This window comes from Sorghum bicolor, chromosome 7, assembly GCF_000003195.3.
Source record: "Sorghum bicolor cultivar BTx623 chromosome 7, Sorghum_bicolor_NCBIv3, whole genome shotgun sequence".
Taxonomy (NCBI): domain Eukaryota; kingdom Viridiplantae; phylum Streptophyta; class Magnoliopsida; order Poales; family Poaceae; genus Sorghum; species Sorghum bicolor.
In genome coordinates, this window is record NC_012876.2 from 2,871,908 (window position 1) to 2,895,088 (window position 23,181).

The following is a 23,181-nucleotide window of genomic DNA, read 5'->3' on the forward strand; positions in this document are numbered from 1 at the left end:
GGTCTACACCTGTACACCAGAAAGGCCCTCCTGCAGAATTCAATTCCAGCAAATTCCAGCTTGGATTTGAGATTCGATTTGAAGTCCGAAAGCCCCTTCCAATTTCTCTCTTGAATTTGCTAATCCTGTATTTAAGTCTCTGCTGTGCTGCGTTAAATCCCTATAAACTCCACAGTGCGGCCCCGCCCCAGCCACGCCGGAAGAGGCCGCCGCGTGAGGTCACCGTCCCCGTTGCTGCCGCCTCTAACCCGAAGCCCAGGCCGCCGCCGGTGCAAAGCAAGGAGAATCAGGCGGAGGGGGGAGCAGCAGCGGAGGGGGCAGCAGCTGAGGAGGGGGAGAAGTACCGGCCGGCACCGGAAATCCTGCCGCTGCCGCCGGCCATGGCGAAGCTGGGGCCGGGGCAGGGGCTCGGGTGCGAGGCGGCGGAGGGGTCGCTCGTGCCCAGCCGGAAGCGGGAGTACAAGCCCTGCGGCAAGCACACTGAGGGGAAGCGCCCGCTCTATGCCATCGGGTTCAACTTCATGGACGCGCGCTACTACGACGTCTTCGCCACCGTCGGCGGCAACCGCGTAAGCCATCGATTGCTCTCTCTCTCTCTCTTGTCGTCCTTTTTTGTTTCTTCATGAGGTTTGGGGAGTTCTTGTTGATACTGGCAAGGTAAAGCTTTTTTTTTTGATTTTGGTGGTCGATTTTAGGAAGCGGAGCACTTTTGTTTCAAATTCGATCTAAAGCCGTATTTTTCCAAAACATGGAGTTTGCTAGTTCATTTGATGAAAAGCTGCAACCTTAGACAGAGAAATTGTTATCATTGGGGAAAGTATAGTGAGGTGTGGGGAATCAGATAGTACCGATATTACTTTGATTAATGATTATAGGATAATCTTTTAATGTTCCTTGTAATGAAGCCATGCTGCTTTCACCTGCTTGTGTTGAGAAGTCGCTTATCTTGCTTCTTGATCTTGCAGTTGACAACTTACCGCTGCCTTGAGAATGGTAGTTTTGCTCTTCTACAAGCTTACATTGATGAGGATGTAAGAAAGACAATGCCCACTGCTTTTTCTTGCTGATTTTAAGTTTGATAGTGTGCTTTCTCTAATGCTCGTGATGCCTATTTACCTCAGAAGGATGAGTCATTCTACACTCTAAGCTGGGCTCGTGACCATGTTGATGGCTCACCACTGCTGGTGGCAGCAGGAAGCAATGGGATCATTCGGGTCATCAATTGTGCTACGGAGAAGTTAGCTAAGGTAAGGTACCCTTAAATTTGTATGTGTTCCTATGACAAACTTGATTGAAGTTTTATTTGCATAAATCAATAGCTCAGTTGTTTAGTTGGCAGATACCACTTCATCTATGGTATTTGATCCAGAAGGTCATTGAATTTGCTTTAGTTAAGGAATGGTGCTTGCTATGCATTAATACCATTAGCAAACAGTACCTTTTGCCTACAGAATATTCTGGATTTTTGAATACGTCAATATGTCCGTTATAGACTTATAGTCAAGACACATCAACCTAGTGTATCTACTTTTACGTTATCTGTATTGTCAAGAGATTGGGCATGCCAATAAATACTATCCCCTGTGCCATTTATTAGAACGTGCACTGTGTGTCTTATTTGGTAATTCTGTTTACGGATTCTGCAGAGCTTTGTTGGCCATGGTGACTCAATAAATGAGATAAGAACTCAACCGTTGAAGCCTTCGCTCATCATTTCTGCAAGCAAGGTGACACGATAACCTGTTCTTAGGTTCAACATACCTTTTTTTTAACCATTCTGAGTTTTGACACCATTTCATATGACATTATCGAATAGGATGAATCTGTTAGGCTATGGAATGTCCATACAGGGATCTGTATCTTGATATTTGCTGGAGCTGGAGGTCATCGCAATGAAGTGTTGAGTGTTGTAAGTAGTGCCTGACTATTATTATGACATTGTTTTAGAACATTACTTGCTTAAAGTGCCTTGATTATACCATTCGTTGAGCTTCTGATGTTACCATTTGTTATTGAGCGTTACATCAGGGATAAAACTCCCTACTGTTTTGTACTTCCATTACATTATTAGGCATAAAGGTACTGATGAATACATTATTTTGTCTGAAGGACTTTCACCCTAGTGATATCGAGCGTTTTGCAAGCTGTGGCATGGACAACACTGTGAAAATCTGGTCAATGAAAGGTTAGAAAGCTACTTCAAAGTTGCTTCATGTTTGCATTTGCATGTCATTGAGTTTGCCGTTGTTGTCATAGAATTTTGGCTATATGTTGACAAATCATATTCATGGACTGACCTTCCATCGAAGTTTCCAACAAAATATGTCCAGTTTCCGGTATGTTAAACATTCATAATTATCTTAGATCCATTCTCTTGCAAACTCCTGTTGGTGTTTGGTCCTCATGCCATCAGATTGACCTATTTCTTTTGTTTCAGGTCTTGATTGCTGCAGTACACTCTAACTATGTTGACTGTACAAGATGGCTTGGTGACTTCATCCTATCAAAGGTGAAATTTCTGATTCGTTAAAATGGATACAAATTTCTGTAGCACAGTTGTTACTCTTTTGTTGGTTTGACATGCCACTGTCTGGTTCATCTATTGCTACTGTGCAAGTGTTCAGTTTTTCAATCTTTTTTATCAGTGCCAATTAGGGATCTGATCTGTGAAAAATTCTATTTGCAGAGTGTTGACAATGAAATTGTGCTCTGGGAACCAAAGACAAAAGAACAGAGTCCTGGGGAGGTAATTCAGTTTAACTTTCCCAGAATTGTATACCTATTATAATGTCATATACTTGCCTACAGTTGTAAACTATTTCCAGTGATGTCTTAGATTTCAAGGCATTTCCCATATTAAAAAGACTCCACTGAAGTAATATGATTTTCTGTTACCTCATAGGGAAGCATCGATATTCTTCAAAAGTACCCTGTCCCAGAATGTGACATCTGGTTCATCAAATTTTCATGTGATTTTCACTTCAATCAGTTGGCTATAGGTAATATCTCATCAGGATTGTTTCTGACACAGAAGTTTTATTTTTTATTAATATTTTTGCTTTGTAAAATTTCACACACCACAAGTTGTTTTGATGTTTTTGAATGGCAATCTGTTAACTCATATATATGACTTTTTTCCCCATAGAAATATTTGCTAATCAGATATCTGCAAATAAATTCAGATGTGTTTGATTATATTTAGAGATACAGAAAAAGTTGACTGCTCTAATAACCATCCACTGCAAACAGGCAATCGTGAAGGAAAAATATACGTGTGGGAAGTACAGTCGAGCCCTCCTGTCCTAATTGCTCGGTATTTTTTACTGCAAGATCTCAGTTATTCTTGTCTTCCACTTGTATTGTTGCTGAGTTACTAACTCTTATGCTTCTGGATGCGAATGCTTCATCATTTTCAGGCTGTATAATCAGCAATGCAAATCGCCAATAAGGCAAACTGCAGTGTCCTTCGATGGAAGGTACCTCACTCTAATGCTACATTTGGTGTACTGCCTATTCTAGCATTTGCTTTCTTTTGTTCTGCCTGAGAAATTCTCAGATGCATGTCATGCGCTTAGGTATTTTATTTTTCTGTTTTTGTGGTGGATTGATAAAATGTGACGATGTCTTCCTTATCTAGCACAATCCTTGGAGCTGGCGAAGATGGCACCATCTGGCGATGGGATGAAGTGGATCATCCGAGCACCAAAAACTGAAGCAAGTGTTGCTGCTCTGCCACCAGTGGTAGTTCTGGACTGATGGTTATGCTCAGTTGGGGTTGTGATGATTTAATCTCTTTGTGGAAGGTGCAACCTGGTGGTTTTTTAGTCAAAACGGTTGGTGTTAACTGAATGTTGAATGTTATGCTTCGAATGTTGTAAGTTGGGATACTTGTGCTGTTACTTTGCTCCGTGGACAAGTAAACTTAAATCGTTGTTGCAACTCTGGGAACCGTTGTCATCTGTTTGTTCTGCATTTCTAAAAAAAGAGCAAATATTTAGATCTCAGATTTTTTCCAGTACAAGAAAACTAAGTTTTAGGCAAATGTTTTTTTTAATTACTCTTTTTTTTAACTGGATTTGTGATTCAACGATGCATTCATTGTTCATAGCTTTACTTTTGAATCTTGATAGCTGGGCCTAAGGTTACCATGCCAACTAGTATCAGAAGCAATGCGTGCAAACCACCTAAAGTTACCCTTCCGTTAGGTTATTGAATGTTTCCTTACTGTCACATGGAAATCTTCGAATTGCGACCCTGAACTTAAACTCGTCGTGGAAGAGACTTGACCGAAACTAGGACTTCAGCATTTAGCAAGCTGCACAACTCCTACTCCTTCAGTCCGTTAGTCATGTTTAGATCCTATATAGCTAATAGTTAGTTGAGATCCCATATAGCTAAGTTAGCTGTTAAAAATTAGTTAAGGTCTTGTTTGATCCTTATGTAATAAAGTCGATAATATCTTTAGCTAATAACTGTTAGCTATTTAGCTGGTTTCTCCCCGCTAGCACAGCTAAATAATGTTTTACTTACCACCCATCTAAAAATTACTGGTTATTAGCTGGTTTGTCTGAACTAATACATCTAAAAAAAATCTCTTACCACCCAGCTAACAATTACTAGAAATTAGCTACTTTCCCTCAGCTAACACGGCTAAATAATCTCTTACCTACCACCCATCTAACAATTACTTGTTATTAGTTGGTTTCTGCAATCTAACGCAGATAAATAATCTCTTACTTACCACCCAGCTAACAATTACTAGTAATTAGCTACTTTCTCCCAGCTAATGCTAAATAATCTCTTACCTACCACCCAGCTAACAATTACTTATTATAATTGGTTTCTACAAGCTAACACAGATAAATAATCTCTTACTTACCACCTAGCTAATAATTACTAGTAATTAGCTACTTTCTCCCAGCTAACACAGCTAAATAAACTCTTACCTATCACCCAGCTAACAATTACTTGTTATTAGTTGGTTTCTGCAAGCTAACACAAATAAATAATCTCTTACCTACTACTCAGCTAATAATTGCTAGTTATTAGTTGATTTTTTTTCAACTAATACAACTAAATAATCTCTTACCTACCACCCAGCTAACAATTACTTATTGTTAGTTGGTTTCTACAAGCTAACACAGATAAATAATCTCTTATTTACCACCTAGCTAACAATTACTAGTAATTAGCTACTTTCTCCTAGCTAACACAGCTAAATAATCTCTTACCTACCACCCAGCTAACAATTACTTGTTATTAGTTGGTTTCTACAAGCTAACACATATAAATAATCTCTTACTTACCACCCAGCTAACAATCGCTAGTAATTAGCTACTTTCTTCCAGCTAAGACAACTAAATAAACTCTTACCTACCACCCAGCTAACAATTACTTGTTATTAGTTGGTTTCTGCAAGCTAACACAGATAAATAATCTCTTACCTATTACTCAGCTAATAATTGCTAGTTATTAGCTGATTTTTTTCAACTAACACAACTAAATAATCTCTTACCTACCACCCAGCTAACAATTACTAGTTATTAGTCCTGTCTAATATAGCTAATAGTTAGCTCGTGATCCAAACGGCCCCAGTATCTATGTGCCCCTTTGGGAGCGTGTCAGCTCATGCTCCCAATGGACTGCTATGGCTTGCATCGATCTTCCTACAGCTACAGGTCGCAACAACTTTCTCGTGGGGAACCGGTAGTAACCATTCAATCTGAGCATCGATCTTTTTACAGCTACAACCATTTAGTAACTAATTCAGTTTGATGCTCAGTTACTGAAAGCCTCAAATTTGTCTATCCTAGTTGTGATGGAACTGGTCACTTAATTTGGGGCGTGTTTATTTCCCTGCATTAGGGTGGCCCGTTCATCTGGACCTGGTTAGATGGAAACAGGCACAATAGCTGCAACCTTCTCTGATTGTTTACCTGAATAGGATGTTGGCTTGGCTGGCCTAAATAAGCCCTTATTTGTTTGCCTACACTAGAGGTGCGCTCTAGCCTTTTTCAGTGTTGCACCCGTGGGTACCCAGGGGTATATCTCCCACAATTCAGCTCTATCTCGACTTTGTGTCTTCACATTTGGGCTTCTTCAGTGTTGTGCCTTGGACTATTTGCTTGACTTTCTAGATCTTTTACCAAGCTTCTAATGTCTTCATTAAGGTGCAGATCATCTTCTCCATTTGTCCATCTCAGTCCAAGTCCACCATGCAACCTATTGGATTACAAAATAAACACTTGCAAAAATATTAGTCCAACTTGGTCATGTTGATCATAAACACCAAAATTCAAGCTAAATGGGTCGATGGACCATTTTCCTTACAGTGACCATCAACAAATAGCATGCAAAAAAAAATCAACCCCAAATAAAAACTACATCAACACATATAATATGTCATGACTCAGTCATCATTTCATAAAAGTCAAACCACAAAAAATAAACCAAACTTTTGGTTTCAAAAATTGTATACCATGTGTGTTTACCTTATATTGATGTTTTACATATGAATTGTGTGAACTTTCTGATGAATGTGGTTCTTGTGAATTGAATTCAACCTTATTCAAATTTGAGCCAATGGTATGTATTAAAATAGTATCGATAATTTGTATATAGACTCAATGGCATAGATGGTTTTTCACTATTGATTTGGGAATCTATGGTATGAAAGGCTATTTCTACACACACTTGTGCACTTTGGAATTATCAATAAAGCCTTTATTGTAAAGTGAGTGTTGTTACCAATTTAACAGACACTTACCAACTTAAATAAGGTGGCGATGACATATAAATAGAGATATGATGTCACTTGGCTTGAATGACTAGTACTCCATTCACATATCTATCGTTAAGTTGCATGAAAATTAATAAAAATAGATGTTCAGATAGACCTCAACTTCGACATTGACCTCACTATCTACTTGGGTTATGATTCCATTTTGTCTTAATCTCCAATTATGAAAGTTTAATGAACTCATCATTGACAACTACTATACTTGTAATTCATGTTAGTTGACTACACTCTTCTTGAGGAGCTTACAGTCTACTTCAGCTGCGAACTACTTTATATACATTGCATTCAACATACAAAGCTCATGGGGACTGACTACCAAAAATACCTTAAATAACAACTTTTCCACCATCATTCCAATTACAATATAGTGGGCTCGTCATTGAGTTTAGCCATGGCTAAACCAACTAAAATTTCATCAAAATCTTAGCCTTCATTAATTAACTACATTGGTTTTTGAAGGGCTAGTCATCGACCATGACTTCAAATACTTCAACCACATGCAAAGCTCCACTCATGAAACTTCAAGAGGGGGTTGAGGAGGCTACATTGGGTAACAAATCCATCTAGATGAGACAAATATTGTGAATTGCTCATAAGAATAGACTTGAATAGATTATGGTAACTTCTGCTTTGAAAAAACTACTTTGACTATGGAAAACCACACTTTGCTCTAGGAGAGGAAGTGTTGAGCAACCAAGCAAGTCCAAAATGAAGTCTCGAGCAACCAAGCTAAGGCATGGAAGTGAAACCCAAAGACAAAGTTAAGAAGCCTCCAAAATGATCAAAGCACCAAAATGAAGCTAAGAGAGGAGCCTTCAAGCTTCTCAAATCTCCACCAAGAACCCTTCGATAGATGGTATCTATTTTTTTCCTACCATGAAAACCTATGTCAGCTAGTAGAACAGAGGACAAAGCTTAGCCCTAGTACATGTTGGATATGTATAGTTAGAACCTAAGTTGTGCTTGCTCTTTTCTTCATTCCACTTTTTCCACTAGGTTTTGGGATTAAGTTTTTAGATTAGCAGATACACTGCTATGGTCGTAGAGGTGACCTTAACCATCATAGTTCTGAGTTTTACTTGTTTTTTCTATGTTGTAGCTACTAGGTCATTTCAAGCTAGCCAAAACCTAGCAATTGAGGGGTTGCTCATGGGGATTAGGGAAAAGGCCCAGCCCATGTATGATCCAAGGGCATCCTTGTAATTTTTATCGCCATCAAGGATTAGGGAAAAAATAACCCCTTTCTATATAAAGGACTTTCCTCTTTGCTTCTCCCTCTCTCATATTAGGTTAGACACCAAAAGTGCATCCGCCGTCACCACCATAGACCACTCGACACCAGCCACCGCCGCCACCTCCACTGCCTCAACTGGTGCTACCACCTATGGTTCTTTGTTCTAGCCGCTTCTTGTAGAACTGCTGGTCTACGAACCTTGGGATCTCTCTCAACATCTGGCATAGGTAAGCCCATAAGCCTAACCCTAGATCCCATCTTTAATCTCCATATTTTGTGATTTTAACTATTGTCAAGCAAATATGAAATTAAATCATTTTGCTAAAAAGAATTTTGACTATTTTCCTTCTAAAAGCCCCTTCCTCTCCCTATGTGAACTCGCAAAACCTTTAGTATTGCATAGTGTGGCTAGCTTTCCCAAGCCATGAAGCTTCCACCATGATAGTATTAGTAATGCACTTCCACAAAAGGGTTGATATTTAATTTTGAGTTTTAGATTTTTCCTTTTGGTGTTTTAGCTAAGCTTTGAGACTTGATTTGAAGTATGAGATAACCCCCTTCCAAGTTCTTTCTAATTTTCATAATACTCTATTCAATGCTGATGTGCTTCATTAAATCCTTAGACTTTGTAGTATGGCGCCTTCCAAAGCACGCCAAAAGAGGTCACTTCCTCAGATCACTACCATCGCCGGCACTGGGCCCATCGCAAACTCGCAACCCGCCAGCTCGACATTGACGAAGGAAGTGGATCAGCAGGAGGAGCAGTGTCTAAAGGAACCAAAGATCCCTCCATTACCGCCGATCACGGTGAATGTAGTCCCGCAACAAGGGTTGGGCTGTGAAGTGGTGGAAGGGCTACTCGTGCCTAGCCGAAAGCGAGAGTACAAGTCCAATGGCAAGTATACTGTGGGAAATCACCCAATCTATGCCATCGGGTTCAACTTCATGGACGTGCGCTACTACGACGTCTTTGCCACTGCCAGCTCCAACAGTGTAAGCAACCGATTTCTCCCTACCTCTCATTTGCTGTCCTTTTATCTTCTTGAGGTTTGGGGAGTTGTTAATGATGAATGGCAATGAAAGGTATGCCTTTGGTGGTGTTTGCGTATTGGTTTGGAATTAGAAAGGGATTTGACTATGGGTTATCATGTGTGTGTTTTTTATAGGGAAACTTAATATCTTTTCCCATTTACTTGTTTGGAAGCACGATTAATGGTTTGGGTAGTAAAAGGGAAAATGACTAAAAAACCATTCTCATACAGACCATGTACTTTTACATAGGGATATTTAGTCATATTCCACACCATGTTTATGTCCCTCTCAAATAACCATTCCCCCTAGTGGGAATGGGATGATTCGACTAGTTCAGATCTCTCCCTAACAACATCGTTTTCCATACCCAATTTTTTTCTTACAAAAACATTGAGATAAACTTAGGTATTATTTTACTTTCTTGCCCCTTCTAATATAATATGTTTGTCACTCCACATTTTGGTGAGGGTGGTGGGTATTTGGGGGAATGGAATAGTATTGTTTTTAATTTGATTGAAAGCTAGGAACTTTGGCTGCATTTTATTGGAAATTTGAGGTCCATTATCTTTAATATATTGTGATCTATTTTGCTGAAACATGAATTTGTTGTGTATTTTAATTCATTTGATGAAAAGAGTTTATAGGGTATAATCTGTAAATTCCCTTATGATGAAACAATATAATGCTACTTTCACCTACTCATCTTGAGGAGTCGCTTACCTTGCTTCTTGATCTTGCAGGTGACAGTTTACCGGTGCCTTGAGAATGGTAGTTTTGGTCTTCTACAAGCTTATGTTGATGAGGATGTGAGAAAGACAATGCCTGATGCCTGTGGTTGTTAATGTTAATTTGACAATATGCTTTGTCTAATGCTCGTGATGCCTATTTATCTCAGAAGGATGAGTCATTCTATACTCTAAGCTGGACCATCAATAAAGTTGATCGCAAACCACTGTTGGTGGCTGCAGGAAACAATCAGATCATTCGGATCATCAATTGTGCAGGCGAGAAGTTAGCTAAGGTTTACTACTCTTGACTTAGTCTGTGCTTGTATGGAAAAGTTGAGTGAAGGTTCATCTTGATATATCAATATTTCAGTATCTTACTTGAAAAACCAATTTATCTATGCTCTCTGTTCTAGAACATCAGCTGAATTTGCTTGGTTAAGCAATGGTCTTGCTCACACAATATTCTAGGAGTTGAATACTTTAGTATGTCTGTTACATGATAGAAAATACATGGTGAATCAGGACATGCACTGGATATTTAATTTCCATTTATGACATTCTCTAGAGCTTAGTTGGCCATGGTGGTTCAATACACGAGATAAGGACTCATGCGTCGAAGCATTCACTCATCATTTCTGCCAGCAAGGTTAGCAGATAACTTGCTGGGTGTAGAATTTTTGTTTTTGTTTTGACACTGTTTAATATGACATTATTCTATAGGATGAATCTGTTAGGCTATGGAACGTCCATACAGGGGTCTGCATCTTGATCTTTGCAGGAGTTGGAGGCCATCGCCATGACGTGTTGAGTGTTGTAAGTATTGATTGCATCTTTTCTGGACATTGTTTTAAATATTACTTGCCCTGAAGATAACACTCATTGAGATTCTGATGTTACCATTTGCTATTGAGTAGGCCAAATTTTGATTTATAACATCAGGGATAAAATAAGATCCCACAATTACTGCTACTGTTTTTGTACTTCCATTACATTAGAGCATCTCCAAGGGTTTTGCATTTGAGTATTTTGCCAAAAAAAACTCCAAAAGAGGTATCCAACGGTTTTGCATTTGGAGTTTGCAATTTGGGCAACTTGGCAAATGAGGGAGCAAACTTGGCAAAAATGCCAAGCTGTGGACGACTTTGCAAATCTGATCGCGCGAGCAAAGTCACGCGCGAGGAAAGCACGTGCGCCTGGAGACCTTCTATTTTTATCCTTTGCCAAGTCCAAATGCCAATTCCCTTGGAGATGACCTATTTTTATCCTTTGCATTTTGTTATGGGAGTTTGCAAATAGCAACAAATGCCAAGTCAATTTGCCAAAGCCTTTGGAGATGCTCTTAGGGCGGCATAAAGGTACTAATCAAAGCACATTCTTTTGTCTGAAGGACTTCCACCCTACTGATGTTGGGCTTTTTGCAAGTTGTGGCATGGACAATACTGTGAAAATTTGGTCAATGAAAGGTTTGGAAACTACTTCAAAGTAGCTTCATGTTTACATTTAGTGTTGTATGTTGCATATTAGTGACAGACTTTTGCCAATGTTGTCACAGAATTTTGGGTATATGTTGAAAAATCATATTCATGGACTGACAATCCATCAAAGTTTCCAACAAGACATATCCAGTTTCCGGTATGTTTATAATCACCTGGGATCCTTTCTTTTTGCAAACAACTGTTGGTGCTTAGTTCTCATGCAATTCAAACCTACATGTTTCTTCCTTTCAGGTCTTGAGTGCTGCAGTACACTCTGAGTTTGTTGATTGTACAAGATGGCTTGGTGACTTAATCCTGTCAAAGGTACCACGTTTGTTAAATGGATACATATTGTTATAGTAATAACGTTGTTCTTTTGCTGGTTTAGTACAACAGACTTTATTGACTTTCAATCAGATTAGTTCGCAACCTATTTCCTTACACAGTGCTAGTATTGATTCTTGCATAGGAAGGATCTGATATGTGATAACATGGATTTGCAGAGTGTCGAGAATGAAATTTTGCTTTGGGAACCAAAACCAGATAAGAATAAGCCTGGGGAGGTGACGCACTTTAACTTCTCCCGAATTGTGTACTTATTTTTAGTATCATACTTATCTACAGTTTGAAACTTGTCTAGTGATGTTTTCAGTTTTTGAACACTAGCTAACTCACAAACTAAATTTATACCTGAATATAATTTTCTCGTTCTTTGTTATAGGGAAGCGTTGATATTCTTCAGAAGTACCCTGTGCCACAGTGTACATTATGGTGTATGAAATTTTCATGTGACTTTCACTTCAACCAGTTGGCAGTAGGTAATATCTTCTGAAAGGACTGTGTTCTGACACTAGCTTTACGTAAGATTAGTTTTACTTTGTAAATTTCACAACCACAAGTTGTCAAAGATCTTTTATGTTAGCACAATGTTCATACTTAAAGAAACTATGTTTTTCGTAGAACTTTTTTCTGCAGACCAATAATTATTTGTGGAAAATACGGTTTTCGTAGCCCGCTATTGCTTTTTCATAGGGTCTACTGCTATGACATCGCTAATTGTGCCACTATTGCAGCTTAGACGCTATAGCCCCACTAAACACCACTCTTTGCTGGAAAATATTTTTAGTATCACTAATCCTGACTGAGGCAAATATTCATTCCTTACTCTAGATGACTGTAACATATGTTTCTGTGTTGTCTTCTTTAGTTAAAAAATGATGATTGTTGAATAATTATCTATTGATGATTGTTGAATTTTAAAAGGATATGAATGTTTATTGTAGCCGGAGTATGTCGATTTATTAATAAATGTTAAGTAATGGACCAAACATGTTGTTTTAGAGCCTATATACATCTTTGAGTATTTTTTGTTCATGGAATTTTTTAGTTAAATGTTTTTGTGCATTTAATAAATATTTTTTATGTTTACTATAGGAGCGCTAAATGAAATATCTTCCAGCTATATCCTTGTATAGCCTTTTGTAGCTCCTAGACAAAGCTGCCACTAAATGTCTTATCTCGCTATTTAAAACATTGGTGCAAAATAAATTCAGTATATGTTTGGTTAAATTTTAAGGAACAATTTTTTAAAGTAAGATTCTGAATAACCATCGATTGCTTCAAACAGGCAACAGTAAAGGTGAGATCTATGTTTGGGAAGTACAGTCCTGCCCGCCTGTCTTAATTGATCGGTAATTTTTACTGCAACAGTTTCAATTGTTCTTCTCCTCTTGCATCGGTTCTGCATAACTAGTAACTCCTATGCTTCTGGCTGCAAACACTTCATCATTTTTAGGCTGTCTAATAAGGAATGCAAATCACCAATAAGGCAGACTGCAGTGTCCGTTGATGGAAGGTACCTCACTCTGCTGATGCATTGCACGTAATGTGCTTGCTTATTTTGTTCACAAAAAATGTGCTTGCTTATTTCCTTTTTTCTGTTTTTGCAATGGATGGATATCAATGTGATGTTGGTTTACTTGTCTAGTACTATCCTTGGAGCTGGCGATGATGGCACCATCTGGCGATGGGATGAAGTGAGTCCTTCGACCTCCAAAACTAAACCAATTCAAGCTGCTGTGGCCACTGATGCCAATGCCTGAGGATTATTATCGTTGGTTTACACTGTACTCCGTGTTGATTAGCCTTATCGTCGGAGAGTAAGAGTGGTTGGTTAACTGAACGTTAAATGTTAGGATGCTGGTTCTGTTATACTCTGAATGTCGTAACTTGTGTGAGATGACGCTTGTTGTGTTAAACTGTGGAGTTGTGGACAAGATAAATAACTTGATGTTCCTGTGACTTTGGAATCCATATCGTCAACTCGTCATCTGTTCGTTCTGCGTTCTCTAGAATTAGTGAAGCTGTGTTTCGAAGCCCATATGCAGAAATTTCAATAAATCTCAACGGTCTGTTGCATTTGTTTCTGAAAGGCCTTTAACATTTAAACCCATAAATAGAGGTGTAAAGTGTGTCATCAATTAGTACTATATTGCTAATTGATGTTGGAGGTAAGAGTTCTTCATATACATACATACACGCACCCGTGCACGCACGCGCACGCACCAACCCCTCCTGCAAAATGGAACTAGTACATGGGGAGCCCCTAGGTTTCACAATCATAAGGTAGTCAATTAGTTCTTTTTTCTCCTCTCCCTATTGTGCAGCACTGTAGTGTATTCCACCCCGATCGCCAGGCATACACCCCGCATTCTTCACTGTAGCCCTCCTACAATTCAAGTTAGGAAGTGCAGTATAACATGGTATTCATTGTCGACTGCTTCAACTAGTACTCACCAATGTCATTGTCAACATCGCTCCTTCCCTCCACCAGTTACGGTTACACCATGTGTAGACATTCAACTCAGTCATCGTCATGTGGAATGTCATTGAACTGCATCGAGTTGCTACACTGCAGCTCAACTAAATCAATGAGGTTCTGTCACCTGACTAACAACGCAGTTGGTGCCTCCGACACTAGTTCCTCTTAAACCATTTTCTAACTCTTGGTTATGGTTTATTGTATTTATTCCAATATGTTTAATGACAGGCTTTCACTGAATGCAACCATTGGAGCCACACCCCCGACCCGTCTTACCCTTCGGGCGACAGCGACGGCACTCCACCTTCCCCTACGCCGATCTCCCTTTCCAGCCCACCCCATCCCATCCAGCCACAAATCTGAGATCCCTGGCTCCGCATCTCTTGTTCCATGGGCTATTCCTAGGGGTCTCAGAAGAGTCATTGTTGCCACCTCTCGCTATGGCCGTGAAGTCCGCTCGCTTGCGGGTAGCGGTTGAGGCCGGCTTGCTGCTCGTCTAGGGCTTATCTGGCACTGGCATTTTGGCGGGGGCTTCACATAGACCTAATGGCTCGCCCTCTCGAGAGCCTCAGGGTAGAGTCATCACCAAGTTCTCTGCTGAGCTCAATGAGGATTTGTCGCTGCCTGCGATGAATAGGGGGCAGACTGCCGCCCAACCTCGGCTGGGACATCACAGGTGCCGGGGTTGTCCTTGCACCGTGCGCGGATTCATGGCAGACACCGGACCCCCTGCTCCCCAGCAGCCCTAATCGCCCCCTCGGCGCAATGTGGGTGCCTCTATTTGCCGATGCTCGGAGGCCGCGAAGTTAGCCTCTTTCCCCCGCCTACATGTTCCTTGTGCGGCCACTCTTGTCGACTAGGACGGCTTCACTCTCATCCAAAGCTACCATCACTAGTGTAGACATGCGCTGCCGAAGCTCACCCGGTGCCATCGGCTCTTGTAGGGCGCTGCTTCAACTACCTCGCCAGAGACCACATCAAGGCCATCTGCTCCTTCCCATCGTGCTGCTTCCACTGTCATAGCATGAAGCACTAGGCCAAGGAGTGCAAGCACAGCCGCTCGCCTAGGTGCTAAGCCGCTTTCCAACCAAGGGAGTGCCCAAGTCTTTGTCTTTATGGTCGCGTAGGGTGGATCTCGTCAACTTCTGCTACCATGGTGTTTAGGAGGCCCTGCTCCTCTGGCCGAGTGACATTGGCTCCACCTGTGTGCGGCAATGGCGGCACTAGTGATGGGGCGGTGCCGGACCCCCTGGACGTGCCTTGCCTCATTGTGGGTGACATTAGGTGCCCCATACCTTCAGGGGTCGATCGTCGGTCCTTTGCCCCGCAGTCCACAACCACAATCTGTGCGGGGACTCTGCCTACGTCACTACTGCTGTCTTCCATGAGGGAGGTGTAGCCCCAACAACTAGTGCCCGCTTCTAAACTTTTCTTGGAGCTAGAATTCATGGGGGCTAATGTTGTGGAGTCCAGCGAAGCCATGGCAATGTTGGTGTCCCTTAAGCACAACTCATCCTCCTGAAGACCATGGCTATGGCTTGCTGTCCCGCTGCCTATGTTGCACCGATATGGGATACTTTTACGCCAATACCGATACGGCGATACCGTGATACGACATTTTCCAAAAACAAGGATACGCCGATACAACAAGTATATAAATATACAAAAAAAATTAGAATACACCTACTCAGAACAATTTTTACTCTAGCAGAATAATATTAGGATACAAAAAACATATGCCATATGTACTCCTATTTCTTCACAAGAGTTGGTGGTGTCAGTGGCAGGTGGTGTCGGCGGTCGCAGGAGCAAGCAATGGCGGGCGCTTGTCGTCTGCTGTCTCTCCTAGCTCGATGATTGTCTTACTGAATGTGTCACTATAGGGTTTGAGGGTTGTGCAAATGGGTCAGCAAACTGGGCTGCTGAGATGATGGACTTCAATTGAGGCATTATAGGCTGCGAAGTATCGAACAAGTATTGGTCAAGTATCGGCCAAGTATCAGGATTTAATTTATTTATTTTTATTGCTATATTTTCCCAATACTCCGCTGATACCCGTATCGGTGGCATATTGGTGTATCGGCGTATCTGATATGTATCGGATACCGATACACAAGTTCAGAGAAGTACCAGGGTAACGTAGCCCGCTGCTCTATTGTTGAGCGAGCGATCGTTGCAGATCTGTCCGCTCCAGAGCCCGAACACCCTTCGTCGCGTGATGTAGCATTCACGATGGCACCCAACTCTCCTTTGCACCAGGCAGGCACGGGAAGCAGCCCACCAGCCATTACTCCATCCTGGGGCAGCCCACGGCCCCGTGATGGCAGGTGCACACAGCTTCAGAACCCTACGGCTATTGCTGGATTGTCCAGGGTGGCCTCTCCTTCGGTGACGAGCTTCATCGACTCCCTCACGCTACTACTGCAGGAACCGTTGATCAAGGTAGCACGGTGTCCCTGCTAGGCCCGTTGCATCAATGACTCCTTTGTTCCGTGCCACAGTGACCGGCTCGTGGCTAAATCGGCCTTCCACGACCCTTAGCCAGAGAATCATCCAGTCTACGGGTTTGATTACTCTCCCCTAGTCGCAAAATAGGTTCTTTACTTAGTACGCTATTTTAGCTCCACCATCAAGCCGGTGATCTTTGTAAGTGTGTGTTTGTGTGGGTGCCCTCGGCAACTCGCCGTTGTTCACCACACAACGATGTTTGGACCAACTCTAACCTTAACGAAGCATGTGCTAAGCACGCTTTCGAAAAAACTATTTAATGTCGTATATGCTAGCTTATGAGAAATATCACGTTTTATTTAAAATAATACTGGAATCTTGACTTTATTTCCTATGTAAAGATTTATAATATTCCGAATATATATAACCCAGAAAATGCCTAATTTTCCATCAGCCTGCCTGGGCCTAGCTTCCTGATTTTTTCAAAACATGCTACTGATTTTGGGGGTGATATATATATATCCAATAATCCAAATGAAAACATCGTTTATTAAAAATGAGGAGACTATCATATACAAGTATATAAAACATGCCGTTTGATTTATTTATTTCTAAGAGGGAGAAAAGAAAGCAAATATCATAAAACCTGGGATTTCTAATAGCGTTAGAAAACTAAACTGTAGGTATGTTTGGTCAAATTTGCTCTGTGTGCGCCCAATTCCCAACTGGACTTGTACCTAAACTCCACCTTCCTTGGTTCCTAATCGTAGCTCTTGATAGTTGGACCTCCACTTACATGATCACTACTATGTAGTTGTGAATGAAACTGGTAGCAATTATGTTTTGTGAAATGAAATGATGTTGCTGGCTAAATGCATTGCTGGTATGTGTCCGCATCTTACTTTTGCTCATTGCTTGGCCGGTACAACAGTTCCGTCACACATTTCTCATAGCACTCACTCCTACCAAGCTGCTGCACAATAGTTCCGCCACACACTGCAGGTATATATATGTGCCTCTCTAGAACCTTGTCAGCTCGGACTTCCATCTTTGCATTAGACCAGCATGGTGGCTTCCATCGGCAGGGTTTTTCTACTCTGTCTTGCTCTTGCTCAGCTCCACACAGCAGTACTCTCTAGCACCCACCATGCTCCTCGTAGTGGTAACCTCACTGATCACCTCCCCGTCCCATTTCTTTGCCATCCGGACCAAGCAAAGGCGCTCCTCCAGTTCAAGAAGTCATTCGATCTCCTTTGGTTATTCCACCACCACGCTTTCGTCATGGCGAGACGGCACCGACTGCTGTCTCTGGGAAGGCATTGGCTGTGACGCCTCGATCGTCTGGAAATGTCACCATCCTTGACCTCCACAATCGTGGCTTGTTCAGTTATGGCTTGGACCCTGCAGTCTTCAGCGGTTCAGCCTGACATCCCTTCGCCACCTTGACCTTCAACGATTTCTCTGGAGATCCAGTGGAAGACGGCGATGGTGTATATATGGCTGACAACATCCCAGCTACTGGATTAGAGAAGTTCACTTTGCTAACCCATCTAAACTTTTGTAACCTGGGCTTGCGTGGCCCGATACCTATTGGCGTTGGTGAACTCGTGAACCTTGTCTCCTTGTGTTGATGCAAAAATTAGTCTTTCACGTCAACAATCTCGGGGGGCTCTCCTGAGCCACAAACGCACAAGCTTGATGATTTGATTTCGAGACGTGCCAGTCAATTTGACCTGAAATTGACAACGTAGAGATGCAAAATTCAAACTATGGAACCTGCCGGTTATTGGCAGACAGTTCCGAGATATATGGCTTTAAGAAGCCGTTAATCGAAGAAAATTAACTAGAAGGTCAACTCGTGTTGATAATGTATCATGATGTTCGTTATCAAATGTTTAAATTCTCATCGAACGGCCGCATCTATATGTAAAGATAATCGGATCGGCTATTTAGCCGATACGCTATATATGTGCATGAGATAACTTATGCACATACCCTTTTAGCCATTAAATAGACGACAACTTATTAAAACTGGTCTAAAGGCCTGCGGTCTTAATAAATTACTTTCATAATTGTATTAAATCTATATTCGCCTGGTCTAAAGTCCAGCGGGCTTCAATAAATTCAACACAGATTACTAGTTCTTTTAATGCCACAATCGGGTTCATGCATGCACGCTATTCGTTTGAGCTTAACTGAATCGACTATTTAGCCAATACAGGGTCCATGAGGTACGAACAAAATCTATCTACTTCGTTATAACTAGATTTAGTTGTTGATACTAAATTAATCATAATAAAATAAATATTCCGAACGCACAACATGTAACAATCAAGATCGACAGGTTAGCTATCTTATATTTGCTTTATAGTTAATGTTTATTTAGGGTTTACAACAAGTATTTCAATTTCACTCTCAAGCTAATCCGTCAAATCTTGATTGGGCAGAATATTGTTACGATAAATAAAACATTAATTCTTGAACAATATTCAACTTAATAAATCTATTAAATTGTCAATTTAATAGAGCCGGTAACTAATTTGAACCGATACTCATAAGAGATTGAAACAATGCAGCCTTTACAAATACAATTCAAGTCGATAATTAGTTTAAAATCGAGTTTGACATGAGTTCGGATGATGCAGCCATGACAAACTAAATATGAACCATGACAATACTTACAAGCAAACCGATGGTCGAAATCAACCGATGCAGCTCGATTCGTTAAAGGTCTCGTCGAGATCTAATATTACTCCTACTCCTAATGTTGGTGGTCGAAGCCGAAAAGAGTTTGTATTTTGATTGTGTATATTCTTACAAGGGTCAGGTTCCTAGTATTTATAGCCTGGAAATCTAGTCTCATGTCCTAACACGACTGTTCCAAAAAGGTAATCTGGACTCTGACTTTCCCTTTTAAAAAAGGTCTCATTTTCCCTTTTGTGTATATTCTTCCACGTCTTGTCTTGACTCGGCATCCCTTCTATCGACTATTTTCATCATGCCTTTATTTAGTCGATACACTTATCCAGTTGTCCCTCCTTCCGCGAAGCAGACCCACGGGCAGTTTCCTGACTTGCCAAAATTTGGGATTAACACATGCCCCCTAATTTTGGGATAAAATTGATTTTATTCCAAAATTGCCACTTAAAACTAATACGGACACATTGAATATTCTGTTTCCTCCTCTGTCTTCTCCGTTTGCCGGCCTTAAAAACTAGGGGTTCCCTTCAAAAAATTCCAATCGAGAATTTGAAACCTGCGTAATTCGCCAAACCTCCACATAACTCGACCTCACGCATCAAGTTCTTCAATTCGGCGACTCCCTGCTCCGATGGCGTCCATCGACAATATTCGTGAGGTACCTTTTCTCCCTTTATTTCCTGAATCCTTCTCCTGTTGATTCTTTTTTCATATCTGCCTCTCTTGTTCCCAGGATCTCCAAAACCAACCAGTTGTGCTTTGAAGACGATAGATTTACATGGCAACAAGATTGAAGGGCAGCTTCCCAGGGGACTTTCTAACTGCAGTGACTTGGAGGTCCTGGACATTGGAAGCAACAGAATAACTGATACTTTTCCTGCTTGGTTGAGGAGGCTTCCCAAGCTTTCTATACTACTCCTGAGATCAAACCAATTCTATGGCACCATAGGTGGTCATATTGTTGTTGGGGATACCAAATCTGGGGAGTTTTTCCTAGCTTGCAAATTATCGATCTTGCCTCGAACAACTTCTCTGGTGTTTTGAGGCCACAATGGTTGAAGCAGTTCAAGTCAATGATGGCAGAATCCAATAGTTCTGGAGAAACTATTGATTTTCAAAGCATAAATCCATATGAACCATTGTATCAATATTCTGTTGGGTTCATGTACAAGGGGATTTTTATGACATTCGAGAGGATGTTGACTACTGTAACAGTAATTGACTTCTCAAACAATAGATTGGAAGGTAATATTCCTGAATCATTTGGAAGACATGTATCACTACGTGTATTGAACTTGTCACACAATGCCTTTTCTGGGAAAATTCCAGCACAACTTGGCAGCATGACTGATCTGGAGTCACTAGACCTCTCCTGCAACCAACTCTCTGGAGAGATTCTGCAAGGGCTGACTGATCTCACCTTTCTTGAGCTCCTGAATTTGTCAAACAACTACTTGGTGAGGAAGATACCACAATCACGTCAGTTGTCTACATTTGATAGCAGTTCATTTGGAGGGAATGCAGGATTATGCGGACCACCACTGTCCAAACTGCCATGTGGCGCTTCACCATACACTCCAAGTCCTCAAGTTGTGGACAGGTCGTCACCTCACCATGTTGATGTGGTCTTGTTTCTCTTCATTAGGCTTGGCTTTGGTGTCGGATTTGCAGCTGCAATTGTGGTGGAATGGAATCGGGTCAGCCGATGGTTCATTGCAACTGCAAGAGCTCTGCACAGTAGATCACCATTGGAAGGTGAGAGTATATGTTTCCAAATGCAAGCGTCGAAGCTAATGGATCTATGATGTGGTACTGAGGCATTGTGCAATATGTACATAGTTTTGAGATATATCCCTAAGCCTCTTTCCTTAGCCATCACATATATATAAGCACTGTACTTTAACATCATTTATGGTACTGCTACATCATTTGTGAAGTGCTCGGGTAGAGATTATTTGGCAGACCTTTACATAAAGTCTGTACTATCATCGTAAAATGTAAGGGAACCTTTATATTTAGCTTTAATTGAAACAGGTGTTGGAGTGTGTTGTTCAAAGATTGTAGCCTTGGTAGTAGCTTGCCGAGTTGAAAATGGAGCAGTATATATCATGATAGTCGTACATGTGGCCAGTTATTAATGATCCACAGTGTAATAGATTGTTAGTACTTCTATCTGAAAACTACTGAGAGGTGATATGCATGTAAGCCTATGTCACCATGCCACTGTTCACCATCCGACAACAGGTGACGTTGAGAACAACACTGCACAGGAAGCCATGGAGTGTGATGTTCGACCCAGTCCAACTTGTCGCAAGTAGGAGAGTACGTACTAAGGCCTTGTCGCAATATGTGGTACACAAGGCCCAACACACGTGTATCCAGTCCAACTTGTCGCAAGTAGGAGAGTACGTACTTAAGAGAGGAGAGGGTGAATTTGAAGGTCATGAGAATTGTAAACCGAATTTCCTAACTACTGTGAATTTGTCCTCGCCAATTCTCGTTTTGCTTCTCTTGCACCTCCTCCTTCCCCAAAGCTCCTTGCTGCTAATAGCCTAGTAAAGTGCAAAACAGAAATCTATATGCTACAGATTTTATGAAATTATAACAGTGGTTGACATTCAGAGTAGAAGCAGGACAACAGGTCCATTTCTTGACACCGAGGCTGAGGGAGGTGGAATCGAAGATCAAATCCTGTTAATTGTGTGCATCTTCAGTCATTAGCCTCTTTCAAAATCCTTGGTGCACCTGTCCTGTCCTGGTGCAGCCAACGGCGACCTGAAGAAGACGTCTCCTGCTGCATTCTGCTCTGCTCAGTCGGTGGACGACTTGATCGGCCCATTGTGCTCGCTAGACTTGATCGCGCCCCAATGAGACACAGCGGCTCCCAGTTGCCAGTGCCAGGCCCATTAATTCCATCACCTCACACAGCTCACAGGCAGCTCGCGCCAGCACGTCAGTCCTCCTAAACCTACACAGAGTCAATCTAGAGCCCTTGCAGGCAGTCGGCGGCGGCCGGCGGGGAGGAACACGGCAGGCGGCGGACGGGGCGAGACGGCCATCCGCGGCCTGAGATAGCTTCCTTGTCCACGGCCCTAGGATTCTATTTCTATCGTTTAGGCCTTGTTTAGTTCTCAAAAAGTTTTACAAAATTTTTCAGATTCTCCGTCACATCGAATCTTGCGGCACATGTATAGAATATTAAATATAGATTAAAAAATAACTAACTATACAGTTTGTCTGTAATTTGCGAGACGAATCTTTTAAGCCTATTAAGTCCATGATATAAAAATAATTCCGCCGTCCAGCCTGATGCAAAGTTCCATCCTTCATGTTCGGTGGAACCAAAGACACAAGAGTCTCCTAGTTATATAGTATAATTCCTCCCTCGCAAGCTCCTTCAAGTTCGTTCTTCGTTGGAACCAAAGACAGAAGAACCCCAAAACAAAACAAAAACAAGCGCCCAACTTGCCAGTTTCTCTGTGTTTTTTTTTCTAGCAATCATCTTTGGTGTTCACTCTCCCTTTTGTCCATGAAACTGAAGCAGGACAACCGATTGCCCTGGCCAGCCGTGCTATGCCCACTGGTATTAAATATCCCGCGACACTTTCTCTGTATCCCATCCACTGTAATCCTTGCCACTGGCAAGGTGAAAGCTAAGCTAATGGACAGACACCACCTCCACGTGTGAACAATCGACGTGAGGCTTCTACAGAAGCTCCTGTCAGTCACCGCTACAAGGCACCTCGAGCTGCAACGTCTAGCTAGGGTCGATCGTGGAGGAACAGGCTGCCAGCCGAGGAGCGTGACAATGGACACCCTGAATGGCATCTGGTCAGTCGGCATGGGCATATTCCAGGCACCGACCCATTTGTTGGAGGTGTCGCCCACTGAACTGGATGACCAATCCCTGATGATCCTGTACTTACCGAGACCGGTGTGTGTGT

General features: G+C 41.6%; 2 protein-coding genes across 2 annotated transcripts; both read left to right on the plus strand.

Moving 5' to 3' along the window:
• Window positions 1-3,942, plus strand: LOC8067799 (polycomb group protein FIE2). The gene is made up of 13 exons (XM_002443777.2): window positions 1-569; window positions 966-1,031; window positions 1,122-1,247; window positions 1,647-1,727; window positions 1,817-1,909; window positions 2,110-2,185; window positions 2,257-2,336; window positions 2,438-2,509; window positions 2,687-2,746; window positions 2,903-2,999; window positions 3,250-3,313; window positions 3,417-3,476; window positions 3,638-3,942. Exons 1-13 carry the CDS (start codon window positions 381-383, stop codon window positions 3,711-3,713), a joined length of 1,140 nt encoding a protein of 379 aa, XP_002443822.1. The 5' UTR covers window positions 1-380; the 3' UTR covers window positions 3,714-3,942.
• LOC8067800 (polycomb group protein FIE1) lies at window positions 8,079-13,603 on the plus strand. The gene is made up of 14 exons (XM_002443778.2): window positions 8,079-8,260; window positions 8,657-9,026; window positions 9,806-9,871; window positions 9,961-10,086; window positions 10,359-10,439; window positions 10,514-10,606; window positions 11,181-11,256; window positions 11,346-11,425; window positions 11,521-11,592; window positions 11,772-11,831; window positions 11,990-12,086; window positions 12,896-12,959; window positions 13,064-13,123; window positions 13,256-13,603. The coding sequence occupies exons 2-14, from the start codon at window positions 8,667-8,669 to the stop codon at window positions 13,368-13,370; spliced, it is 1,350 nt and encodes a 449-aa protein (XP_002443823.1). The 5' UTR covers window positions 8,079-8,260; window positions 8,657-8,666; the 3' UTR covers window positions 13,371-13,603.